Below are 13,301 nucleotides of genomic sequence, written 5' to 3'. Positions count from 1 at the left end.
TTTAAAAAAAATTAGATGCTAACTAACCGCATCACTGACAAATTTATTGATATCGGTATCAGGTAGGAAGTCCTCGAGTCGAAGTCCTGATTCACGCCATCGATTCTGCAAGAAAGCTGCCCCTTCTTCTTGAACAATTAAATGAAACAGTGGCGCTAACAGATCGGCCATATGACCCTGAGTTGTTAGCAGTTCGCAACATTTGTGAAGCACTTTGAACGTTATCGATTCCTCCGTGATTAAAGGAACTAGTTGAAAAAAAAATATGATAAAATATTTCTTTTTGGTGAATTTGCACAATTTTGTACTTGTAACTCACCAATTATTTCAGCTAAGTAGTCCCAAATTTTAGGTATATCTATCGTCAAATCATCTGCAAGAGACAAAACATCTTCCAAACCTTTACAGTAGTCTTCCAGAGATAACGTTCGACGCTGTATAAGATGAGCAAACAGTTTCCCAGTATTTATTCGTGCAGTTTTTGACCGTTCCAGTACGATGTTGTAGCTGAAAATAAAATTACATTTAAAGAACATCAATTGAACAAATGAAAGATAATGAAATTGATCTGTAAATTAAACCAGATGAATATATCTGGCACATTCTCTATTTCTTCCCCTAATTTGAATATGTGAAAAGAGTCAACACCAATAAAGGTAGTTTTCATTTTACGTATAGGACCAACACCAACGTTTCGCCTTTAGTTGTGAGGCTTTATTATACTTATTGGCCTAGATTCTTTTCATATATCGATGTGAGCGTCTGTTTTTTTACGACTATATTTTAGCAAGTATAATAAAAAATTATATTACCATGACTTTTAAACTGTATGACTAATACTCATCAAAAAAGGAATAAGCTAATAATTCTTAATTCTCTTTACTTACCCATCAGAAACTAAGTTTGAATGCGCCGATTTGGGTATTGTAGTTGTGATTTCTTCCTCACACTCTGATATCGTGCAACACTCGTTCAGGTATTCATCTAGGATGTTCTTTAGTCGACGTTCCAGTTGTTCTGCAGTTAATTCTATTTCGAACGTGGGCATAGGTCGGGTTGTCTGTGGGAGTGGTGCTGATTGACCCTTTGTCAACGATGGCATCTGCGGAGGAGGAATCACGCCGCTTCTACTCCCACCACCGGCACCACTCCGCTGCGATGTTGTCGAACTGTCACGTGATCGTTGCTGAGAACTCGATCTCGAACCACGACCATCTAAAAATTAGATAATAAAAATTTTAATATTATATTTTTAAGTTTCCAAACAAAAAAGGTAATCTTTTCCATTTTTTTTTTAAAGTCATCCTTCCTCACACTCTGATATCGTGCAACACTCGTTCAGGTATTCATCTAGGATGTTCTTTAGTCGACGTTCCATTACCTTGCGGATATTCCATTTTATTAAGAAGCGCCTGGACGGCGTAAAGACATTGTATTTCGCGTTCGGAAGAGCCTACGACAAACCGGTGTANCAAAACCTAATAAAAAAAAGAAGACGGTACCACGAACAGTTACAAAGGCTGGAAATATTTCACTTATTAAACTGTAAAATTTGTAGAAATAAGAAAGTTTATTGTTGCTATACAGTGTATACATCAACTAATAAATGTTTGATGAATATAGCGAGCATAGACCTTAATATTCGCAGTACTAAACGCCACAGAAACTATTCAAAAGCATTATGTGGAGCTGGGACTGCGAGAATTAGACAAAAAAAAAATAAAATATGTATCACGAACATAAACTATAATAACTTACCATCAAACTTGCCAAATCGTTCCATGCTTGTTTTGGTTGCATACAGGTCTTTGTTCGTTCGAGTACCTACAATATTATACAAAAACATACAAATATAAAGAACATTAACGCTACTTATAAAATATAAAACTTAGCAATACACATCAGTAGGTACTGCCTGTACCTCGGCAATAAATATTCATACTCAATTGTTTTAATAATAAAAACGATTTGATCATATTTAATTTTAAATTCTTTGAATTATAAATGCATTAAGAACATCTATTACTTATTTTAAAATATCAGTATCATGATTATTATTTACATTCCCCATTGTACAGTTAAATGACTTTATATTTCAAATGACAGTTCAATATTTACAGTTGTTAACTTCAGATTGTTTTATGCATATAGGTACAAACTATATTGATGATGCGCATACATCTTAAATAAAACAATATACCATACCTCTTTTTTCAGCATCCGCCAGACCTTCCAAGGGAGCGTACATATTATTCGTAGATGTAGCAGTCGTACTTCCTGCTTTCGACATGGCGGAACCTTTACTCCACATATCGAAATTATTACTTGGACCTAAAGGTTCATTTAACGGTGGCTACAATAAAAAAATACAACTAGTTAAATGTAGTTATAAATCGTTGTTTTATGTACACTCCTAAGTAATTTTCAATTTTACATATTAGAACAGAATGGGGAATACCTACCACTCTATTTTTAAGTTTATCACTTGAAATGGCAAAGGAAGAGGGTCGATTACTACGAGCAGTGGACCAGCCATTGTCGTCTGTCATATTTCTCATCTTTTTTACCGAACCACTCATATTCGGACCCCGATCTTCACGTTTTGGTAATGGAAGAGCATTCAGAGCCTAGTACAGAATCAAAATTGAATTCAAAAACTACACATGTATATGTGAAGGAAAATGAATGCAATAAAGTAATTTTAATTATAGAATCTAAAGTTTATTAAACTTATTCAAAAAATCCAACCTGGTTAGTCATATGTTCACTTTCGGCTTCCTGTTGAATTTGATCAATTGTCTTCGGTTTCATGTCTTGTCTTCGTGGCACCCACTTCGCATTTCGTAAATCGATCACGTCTTGCAACATAAAACGAACGCGACTACTAATTTTGCCGTGCTTCTTATCGACTATTTCCTTCATGGTGTTGAAATAAGGGTTCAAGTCCACGTTCTTAGTCTCCAACTCTTTGCCTATCGTCGACAAGAGCTTGCACAGGCATTCTAAACTTTCTTCGTCCTTGTCTTCAAGCAAGTTTAATATACATCGGACCATTATGTTACCAGTTAACATTTGCTGCTTGTACAATTCACCTACGAGTTACAAATTGTTACCATTTGGTATTTAAAAACCCAGAGTAGAATTATATTTTTCTCATGTGTACCTATCATTCTGGGATTCATGAAGTTATAGTTATCATTTCATCATTTATTACTTTTATAAGTATATAAGAGGAAATTCATCATATTGGTTTTATATATAAATAAATAAAATTACAAAAAACTAACATATACATAGAAAAATTGTATTATTACTCATATGTCCATTACCTATAAATCGAATATTTCCGACAGACTTCATCCTCAGTCGCCTATCATATTCTTCAAGTTCTAACTGGAGTTCTTTTTTCTTTTCTGGATCAGCACATTCTTCAATTTCTTTAACTTTCGAGTTACGTTCCTCTTCGTCAACTGAATTTTTCTCGAACTCTCGTTGACACCTGGTGACCAGAAGTTTACGAAAATTAACATATTCTTGACCGTCCTTCTTCCTAACTTCTTCGCTATTAGGTACCTAAGAAAGAAAAAAAATTATAAAAGCGAAATAAAAGAAAACTAATGATACGTTACCTGCATAAGGGCAAGCTCTCTGCAGAGTAGGGCGTAGGCCACGGAAAAATTGGGTTCATCCACAGCCTTTTCAAACACTAAATCGATGACGCCTTGCAATCGTTCACATGTATCAATTGTTAAACTCTGGATCTGCCCCAACAAGGTTTGAAACTTCTGCGGCGTTAGTTTATTCAATATACCACGAACTTTTCTGTACAGTTGCTAAAAGAGTATAAAAATATTGGAATTGGAGAAATCAGCCAACTAAAACGCCATGTACAGAGTAATGATTAAAATAAAGTGTCAAAAAAGTTCTAAACGAGCCAGCCTGAATACCGATCGTATGTTAACGGGAAACCACACAGTAAATGCTAAAATACAAAGATGACAGTTTACTACGGTTGAACCATTTAAAAATGTTACTATGCTACTGTTTCTGTGCATTGTATTGCATCAATTAGTGAAACAATTTATTGACGAATGTAGAAGCACAGGCAATTCTATTCACAGTACAAAAACGCCACCATAACTTTAAATTTCGTTAGGTGGAGCTGGGACTGTGATAAATGTAAATTTATTTTATGTAGCAATTTAATTTAAATTTACAGTTAAATTGTGGAATTTTAGAAACAGAAGTAGAAAATACGGTAGAAATAATAATATAAAAAGCAGAGTTCTTACTTCAGTCTTTTTGTCATCTTCAGTCATACTAGCTCCCATAACAAGTCGAGCCGGCCTCCATGCATTCTCAGTCTCGTGGAGTTTGACGTCCTCTTTAACGGATATGGACACTTTAATAACACTTTGTTTGCCACCTTTATTGGCACCACTTGGTTTACCCGATTGGCTTCCTCGTTTATTAACCACCTTAGAATAAAAGTATTATTTCAGTTTTGTCGTTCGAATGATTCTAATTACAACATTTAATTTTTCCTTGATAATTCTCTTCAGAATAACAATAGCAGCATGGAACTTCAGTTCACTACTTTCATCGATTTTTATGTAAAATCATCATTGAGAACGAAAAGTATAAAGGAGCAAATAAAATAAATATATGTTAATCCTTACCGGTCCTCTTTGTGAAGATCCCCTTCCGGGATATGTACCGGCACCACTACTAAATTGCGGAGCAAAATCCGGAGTATTTCTCACAGCAAACCTATTAATGTCACCGATTCTCTAAACACAAAAAAAATAATAAAAGAAAATGTCGATTATCAACATCTTGGATAACATACCGCTCGATCATCGCAAACAAACAATTCAGGAGGTATCCTGTACTTTTCAGGTTTCATACGACTCGCCGGAGCATTTTTTAGCGATAATAAATCTTCCAATGTATATACCTTTTTTTTTTCTTCAGAAATTGGCACTAAATAAAAAAAGAATTTATTTATCTCAAATTATTAATAAATAAATGTTAGAAGTACTAACAAAAAACGTTGTTTGTTCAATTTTCTTACCTTCCTTGTATGTTGTATTATTTTTAGTATCTATTACATTATTGTGGTCTATGGTTACAGGGGGAGTCCTGTTTGCCTTATTTTTCGCTTGAACAAGTTTGTCATTAGCGATGACGGTAGCGCGATCTGTTTCATCGCGCGATAACGCAGGGACCGCCGTCGGATCCACGGGTGCAGTAAAAGCCACCGGTACTGGAGCCATATTCGGCACAATGGAGGTAACATCGACTCTTGATTTCGCGGGCATCGTCGGTACCGAAGGAGAGGGAGTAGACGTCGGCAGCGCCGCGACGTGATTATTGTTAGCAGCCGACAACGGCGTTGACGCCTTTTCAACTAATTTTTCGTTTGTTATCTTACTATTCTCTACGATCACAGTAGTATTGGTGTTGACGAGGTCGACAGTTGCCAAAGGCAATTTGTTGCCATTTTCGGATGTGGCATTGTTCTTCGTGGCAACAACAGCGTGTGCAACGTCATCACTGAATGCATCCATATCGGAGCCCTGCTTGAGTTGACCTTTCTGATTGAGCTCTCGCATTTTGTTCGTTTTGTTGTTTGCCTTCGCAGGTTGTGACTGCGGAACGGGCAATGGGGTGACTGTTTGTGGAGGTTTATTTGCATTGCTTGCTGCGGTTGAAACGAAACCACCCCCACCACCAGTCGCCTGCTGTTGCTGTTGATGATTAGCCTGTTTTTGGTTATCTTTGGATTTCTGCGCTGCATTTTGTTTAGATTTACCACCTGTTAAACAAAAAATGACACTTATTAGTCTACAGTGTAATCCGCAATAATAAAAATTATTAACATTAAACGCAGCATAATGACATTTTAGAAAAAGATGAAGCCAAACTTGGCACATTGTTCTATCTTGCATATATTTATATGTTCGATATTAAAGCGCACTGTTACTGTACAGTGTATTACATCAACATTTTCTCTTTGATGAATATAGCGAGCACAGTCAAAATAATTTTCACAGTACTAAACACCACTGTAATTACGGATTCGTTACGTGGAGCTGGGACTGTGAAAGCATTAGAAACAATTTGTCCATTTTTCATAAAAATTCTTATATTTAATTCATATCCTGTAAATTTTATTCTTTTATTTTATAATTCTCGAGACGTATATTTCCAGATATATATCATACTATTTATTTTTCTGAGAGTACTTACACAAATATTAAATCTACAAAGCAACTACTTTTTCTTTTAAATTATGAAAGATTACTAAATTATATGGCTAAATACAAATCATCTACCAAGTAAATTTCTAAATTAGAATCATCAAACAAATTATTATTTAATGACAGCGCAATACTTAATAAGTACTAAATAATTTTAACTAAATTACCACTTTATGTAATGCATATCGAAAATTAGAAATTAATTACATTTTTACATCGTAATGTTACTGTTTGCAAAAATAGACTGTTTATTACAGTTTAATTATAAATATGAATATGAACCACTACTTGACCTTTGAGAGGTTAAAATAGAGATCCCACTATTGACTTTCCATCTTATTTAAATATATTATTTGAGTTTATGCTTAAATTTTAGTTGAATAATTTTCTAAATTCAGAAAAAAGAATCAGCAGCGAAAAAACCGAAGCTACCAACTATACGAGAGACAACTGACCCCTACATTTTATAGGACACAAAAGGTCAAGACTACATTTACATAAGTTTATACTAAAACATTCGTATATTCCTTTTATTCTCAACGAAGGTTTATAAAATGTATCTTTATTTTGTAATACATGAAAATTTTTATTATTTAATTAAGCTAGTGAAATTTTATTTTGTAAAAAAAATGTACAAGTAGGTGCCCATATTTCCTGGTAAAACGACCATTAATTTATCGTCAATTTTGGTAACAAAACAAGTCAGTATTTAAGTAGCCTTTGCCATAAAAAATTGTTCACAATACCCAAACATTGCTTTTATTTTAGTGACAATGACGACATGAGATGATATCATGCCAAAATTACGACATTGAATGTATCATACGCATACCTATGGTCATCCATGCGTGGGTGATCATTTTAAATCAACCAGCATTATCGAAATCGTCATCGTTTAATAATGAAAATAACAAGTCTTGTTGTCAACGGAACGGAAGGAAATCTATTTTTGTAAAACTTCATTAGGCACAACAACCGACAACTTTAGCAAAACGTTGGCGGTTGTTTTTGAATAAATAATTAAGTTTAACTCCCCCCTTTGACTTTGAGTTTATTAGGCGCACTTGCACAATTGATTGGTATTTTAATATTTTCTTCTTTTAAAGAGGAGGAGTTCCAGTGCATATCTATATTTTGCAACAGACAAAATAATTTATAATAATTGTTTTTTAATATATCCAGAGATTTATTTATTTTATTTTACAATTCATGAATATTTAACAGCAGTTACTAATTATCAAGTAAAAAACTGGTAAAACAAAAACCAGCAACTTTCTTTTTGCATAAACAAAATTACAAGTACAAATATGCATATGAACCAAACAAACAATGTATTTGCACATATGCGTCATAAAAATATGACAACTGTTTTTACATGAAAAACAGTCAAACTTTAGATAACCCGGCGCTTCCCTACGATATAAATTTTATCGTGCCAACTGGCGACAGAGTTCGCTCAGAAAAGGTAAAAAGGAAATCGGGAAAAATATCATTTATAATAATAATAACGGTTGACACCGCAGCGTATCAATGTAGACTACCGTTCAGTTCTAAGAAACCACAAACTTTATTCGGAGTTCACTTTACGTAACCATAAATTAATCAGAAAAACAACTAAAAGTTAGGCAAGTCCTAATAAAAAATTGTAGAACAACAAAAGATGTCGCCGCAAAAGCGACTTATTTAGCTTTTGAAAACTAAGGCTTTGTAATATTTCAGTTAAAACAGTTTAAGAAAATAGCCAATGAAAACGACAAAATTAAAAGCATCTCTGTCCTATAAACATAATCGGTACAAATGGGATAGCTGATAGTATAATATTACGATACTAGCCGACTATTTAAACGTCTAACTAGAGATGGTAAGGGTTGCAAACTATAGATATCCAGGGTGTCCACATTTAATAAAAATTCTTAACTTAAAGTACTCGAGGTAGAACTAAGCAATTGCAATAAAATTGGCTGCATATACTATATACATAATAATAATCGAAAAAAATATACATTCGAATGACATGTGATAACCATTAAATTTTGATATTTAATGTACAGATATCAATTTTTTTTTTAATTTCGTCAAAATTGAAATGTGAGTCTTATGCGCTATAACAGTACCCACAATCCATAAGATGTAACTCAGCTAATTCCTTAACAAAACAGAAAAAATTTGTACATAAAGATATGAAGCATTCGAATTTTTCCACTCTATTTAATGAATATCTTCGTAATTTAAAGGAAAATTATAAACGCACATGAAGTAATCCCGCAAAACTAGACATAGTAATTTCAATTCATGCCTTACTAATCGCAAAATGGGGTATGTATAATAGGTGGAGTGACAATAGAAAACACATTCATTTAAACATCGAAATAAAAAGAGATCAATGAACCAACCACAAGGTGTGCTGGGGACCTTATTAAATGGTACGGAAAATTACAAACCAGGGACGATCACAAGTGCAAAAAACAGAATTATTGACTAGATAAATACAGTAATTCTTAAAGTTCCAGTTTTATTAGTCCAGTTATTTAGTGACTGCATTACAATTAGGGGCAAATGATATGTATACACCTGTACAGAGTGTTTTTAAGAGGGGTAAAATGTTGTGCCCTGAGTTCACTAACAAAATCCAAAACTACGAAACAAAAATGCGATCATGTCTGATGTTAATATTTAAAATATGTAATGGTAGATGCCCTTAAAAACAACACCCAATCATCATACGAATATTGTGTTACCTAAATTAATAAGGTGAAGTATAAGATTGGAACTTATTACTTTTTTGGTACTAATGTTATATAGGCGTTCGTTTGTTTTATCATTCCCTTATCCCATTATGCAGTGAAATGGCAAAAAACGCACATACAAATTGAAGAAACGCGTACAACTTAACGAGACTTAAACATTGTAAAATTAGGCGACCTTTCACTACCGTTGCAAAAGAACGGCTCGAATTAAGAACGTCTGGTTTCTGAAGGTTTCTGAGAAAAAGTAACAGTACCAAGGCGGTTAGACACCGAATCCGTTTACATTGAAGACAGGTAAATACACAGTGAGAGTGAGCTACCTAGGTACCAATGCAACTTAAAATAAAATGCGAAATTCTACCCTTGATGGTTTTGAAACAATTGGTAATGTACTCAAGAAAGGGCCATAGTTACCAGCCAGCTGGCTTGTTTTGAAAATTCATTTCACAGACTAAAGAAAACATTCAATGCTTTAAATGACTCAATAAAACAAAATTTTTAGATTAATTTTCTAATGAAAAAAATCCGTATTTATGGTAACAAAAAAACATGTTTATCTGCTACTCTGGCAAACACGCGCCCTTTTTATTACCTAAACCTTTAGTACTTTAGTAAGAGATTGGCTAGAATAAAGAAACACAAAAAATTATGTCAAACACTAGATATACTATATTCAAAATAAAGAATAAGTACTCGTTATCAAGGGACAATGGTTCAACAAAACGTTCCAGTTTCAAATAAGCAACAAACATCCCGAATACATAGTTATATATTCGACAAGACAAATATAACTAATATGAAATTAATAGTTTATGCTTAGAAAATTATAAATTACTGCAAACTTGATCAGTTGTTTCTCGAACTAAGAGAATACGTGTTTTATTAATTTCCATTCTTTTAAAAGAAAAACTCTTACACAGAAGAAGTGCCTATTTACTTTGTTACATGTACTATCTAGGTATTTAGTGCATTGTAGGAATAACGAATCAGTAGGTAGATCGTTAACTATTTTTATTGAACACAAAAATAAAATTTACATTTTCAACGTAGACGGTATCCAGTCTTTGAAGAAAACTAACGTCAGTTAGATATTCAATAAAAATTACGTAACGTTTATTTATCTTTCTTATCATTTACTTTTCTTGCGAAATATTTTATCATTCCGTTTCATATCAAATGCAGGAATGATTCAGGTTTAATTGTAATAGTTTTTAATGTAGGTAGGTACAATTTTTTTTTCTTCCAACTTGCTAAGTAGTACATACGAAAGCACGAATGCAGTACATGTGTAGGTAGGTGCATATATAGATATATATAAATATATATACCAAGCAAAGCAATAAAATCTCTCAAAACTGCAAGAGCGAAGCCAAGAAACCACACCCTGTTTACAAAAAAAAAAGAAGTCAAAAAGGCAAGCCGCTGTAAGATTGTCTGCTCTTTCGCTTGGTATAGATAGGTATAACACCTATATTGGTACCTATAAGTTATGAGACTGTAATACAGTTATAACTATGCATTTCACTACTTGCAAATATCGGACATGAGAAGGTCGCGCGTGTCGTAATTATATGTAACTTTCTAAAATGCTAAAAAGTTACGTAATTAGAGTAGGTACATAGATGAAAGAACAGATTGGATTTTTACCCCTGGGTCTTACAGTCGTCCAGGTCTCCATGCCGTCGAGTTTTGCATCTATTATTAGATGTGACTAGTTAAGAATATGGATCGGTGTTAGTTTTCTCGGGTGGCCTTTTACAAAAAAAAATGAACACGCGTACACAAACGTCCGTTTCAGACGAAAAAAATAACGAAAAATCACACACGTGCACAACTAGATTTACGTAAAAATATATTCAGCGTATGGCAGCGTTTAAAACTTGAAGGAAAAAACACTTAAATATTAAATAAAACGAGGAACCTCACTCACTACCAAATCTTATCACAAAAAAGAGTATTACGGTATTAAATTGTTTGTTACATTTATAAGTTAAAAATTAATTTAAAAAAATAAACGATTGGAGCAACGAGCACGTTGCGCACGACCCATACGGTCGACGCCGGATGAATGAGAACGAGTTGCCATTTTGCTAGGCTTCGGTTAAGTCCGACCAAGTCGAAAACGTTCGACCAAAAATTAAGAAGCTTCTACAAAAATAATTGGAATTCCGACGAGTAATTTCTACCGACCAATAAACACCGACTAAGAACTGAATATCAATTAGATATTTACCTTGAGCCCTTACATTTCTACATATAATTTATGTGAAACGTTAAGATACAGTTTATTTAAAAAATTAAAACTTACGTTTCTTTTTCCCCATGAAAATAACGCTATTTATTTTAGAAAAAATCACAATGCATGCTAGAACAATAACGAAAATGTTCACTGCAGACACATTTTTTTTAAAAACAGTAGTACACATTTAAGCTCATAGTGAGTTAAGACTAAAATAACAATGCGTAGAAGACTAATCTTAAATTATTTCGGGTAAAAGCCGATTGTCGCTTATAGTCAGCGATTGTTAACCGCCTTCAGCATGATTTTAACAAACTTTAACATAACCTGTAAGAAAGCAACGGCAACGTGCTATGACGTTTGAAAGAGTACCTCAACTTTCCGCTCGACCAATTTCCTGCCGACTGCTGCGACCGGCAAATTCAAACCTATTGTGTTCCCTGCATAATGACAACGCAGCTTGAATACGATTTCGCGAGATCAAAATATTTTTATAATAAAACGCTGCAAACGTAAACGAATCAATGTATAAATTATTATCCAAAAAGCTAATTGTATTTCCCATACTAATTTTGTTAAAATTGTTTAACAACATTTATAGATAGATTTCATACTGAAAATGTTGGCATTAACCAAAGCATATATAATTTTGCAGCATTCACAATAAAATTACTGTCCACGAAACGAAGTTAAAAATCAAAAACTTGCATCCCATGGTAATTAAATCCAAGTAATGCATGTTTAATAACCTCTTGAAGGTTTTCATTATTAAATACCTTACTATTATTTCATTAAATATTGTCAACTCGTTATCAGGAACTAATGTAAAAACATTAATTAACAAAATATATGTTATTATGTATTACTTTTAAAAGTTACATTTAAATTGAATTAAAGGGATATTCACGAATCGAAAATTTTATACAATTTTTTTACATTAGGGTCTGTTCGCCGCTACTGCTTTTTGTAATATTACATAGGGGAATTCCAAAGTTCAGGGTCAGTATTTTGACAGGGATCGTGATTTCGAACTTGTTAGTTCTCATCTCATAGCTTACGTTTATACTAAAAAGAGTTAACCAGCAGCAACTTAGGTTAGTCGGTGTTCTATCAAATTGTATGTGGAGTGCTGTTGAGAAACAACAAATTCAAAATCGAACCGGGATCCATATTCGACAGAATACTAACCAAAAACGTAGTGTTCTATTTGATGTACGTGCCTTATTACACGAAAAACAATGTCGAGGGTTCACTTTGACAAATTGACCGTAATTAGAAAATGATTTTGTTGAAATTTAACAAACTCATAATTCTCACAAATCTCTACAGACGTGGTCATTTATTGAAGTATTCAAACCGATGAACAACGAAAAACCTAAGGGTTATCTAATCAAAAACACTTAAAATGTTACCTTAAATCGTGATACTACCCTAAATTGCGATACTTAATGTATGGTAGCCAATAATATGCCACGAGATGAATTGTTGTGATTGTTCTTTCTTTTTGCAATAACGTGAATGAAATGTTTTAATAGTTTACCATTTTATTTTGATTAAACTTTCACACACGTGTCACAACTGTCAGAATGAAGTTTTAAAAACAAAACATATAATTTGAATGAAATAGCTCGTTCCTGTAATTGCCAATGTGATTTCAAAAATTGGAGTAGAATGTCTAACAACGCACTTGAAAAATTATTGGTATGTTTATTACGTCTCCAAAAACATTTAACACGAATAGCATACCGCTAATTGTACATTTTTTGGATATAAATCATTGCATTACTTTTCTTTAATGACAACCTTATCTATTTATTGATTAAACTAAATACACATGTACTTAATTGCAAATTCCGTTGCATTGTATTAAATGTTGTTACTGGAGGAAAACCACTACAAATACAATGTAAAATTGAAAAACATTGTTTTTAAGAATAATATACAGGGAAAATAGTGCGAATTGTTTTAAAAAAGAATTTCTTTTAAGACTGCGACAAACAAAAGCTAATTTATTTTTATTACGCTCGATATACATTCTGGAGTTCCCCGTCT

The 13,301-nt window shown here is 33.2% G+C and overlaps 1 protein-coding gene across 8 annotated transcripts in view; it reads right to left on the bottom strand.

Moving 5' to 3' along the window:
* LOC108732501 (eukaryotic translation initiation factor 4 gamma 3) overlaps positions 1-13,301 on the bottom strand; it is a 29,867-nt gene that overhangs the window by 3,404 nt on the left and 13,162 nt on the right. For all 8 annotated transcript variants that reach the window (XM_025974330.1, XM_025974328.1, XM_025974326.1 and 5 more), the window contains 13 exons: positions 5,075-5,818; positions 4,850-4,983; positions 4,680-4,790; positions 4,293-4,478; positions 3,630-3,833; positions 3,330-3,573; positions 2,749-3,092; positions 2,463-2,627; positions 2,206-2,353; positions 1,759-1,824; positions 888-1,215; positions 320-507; positions 28-248 (listed from right to left, as the gene is read on the bottom strand). In XM_025974330.1, coding sequence (XP_025830115.1) covers positions 28-248; positions 320-507; positions 888-1,215; positions 1,759-1,824; positions 2,206-2,353; positions 2,463-2,627; positions 2,749-3,092; positions 3,330-3,573; positions 3,630-3,833; positions 4,293-4,478; positions 4,680-4,790; positions 4,850-4,983; positions 5,075-5,818 — 3,083 coding nt within the window. The remainder of the gene's footprint in view (positions 1-27; positions 249-319; positions 508-887; positions 1,216-1,758; positions 1,825-2,205; positions 2,354-2,462; positions 2,628-2,748; positions 3,093-3,329; positions 3,574-3,629; positions 3,834-4,292; positions 4,479-4,679; positions 4,791-4,849; positions 4,984-5,074; positions 5,819-13,301) is intronic.

Source organism: Agrilus planipennis, unplaced genomic scaffold, assembly GCF_000699045.2.
Source record: "Agrilus planipennis isolate EAB-ADULT unplaced genomic scaffold, Apla_2.0 scaffold48, whole genome shotgun sequence".
Taxonomy (NCBI): Eukaryota; Metazoa; Arthropoda; class Insecta; order Coleoptera; family Buprestidae; genus Agrilus; species Agrilus planipennis.
Note: the sequence above shows the minus strand (reverse complement) of the source record. Positions and strands in the feature narration are given on the sequence as shown.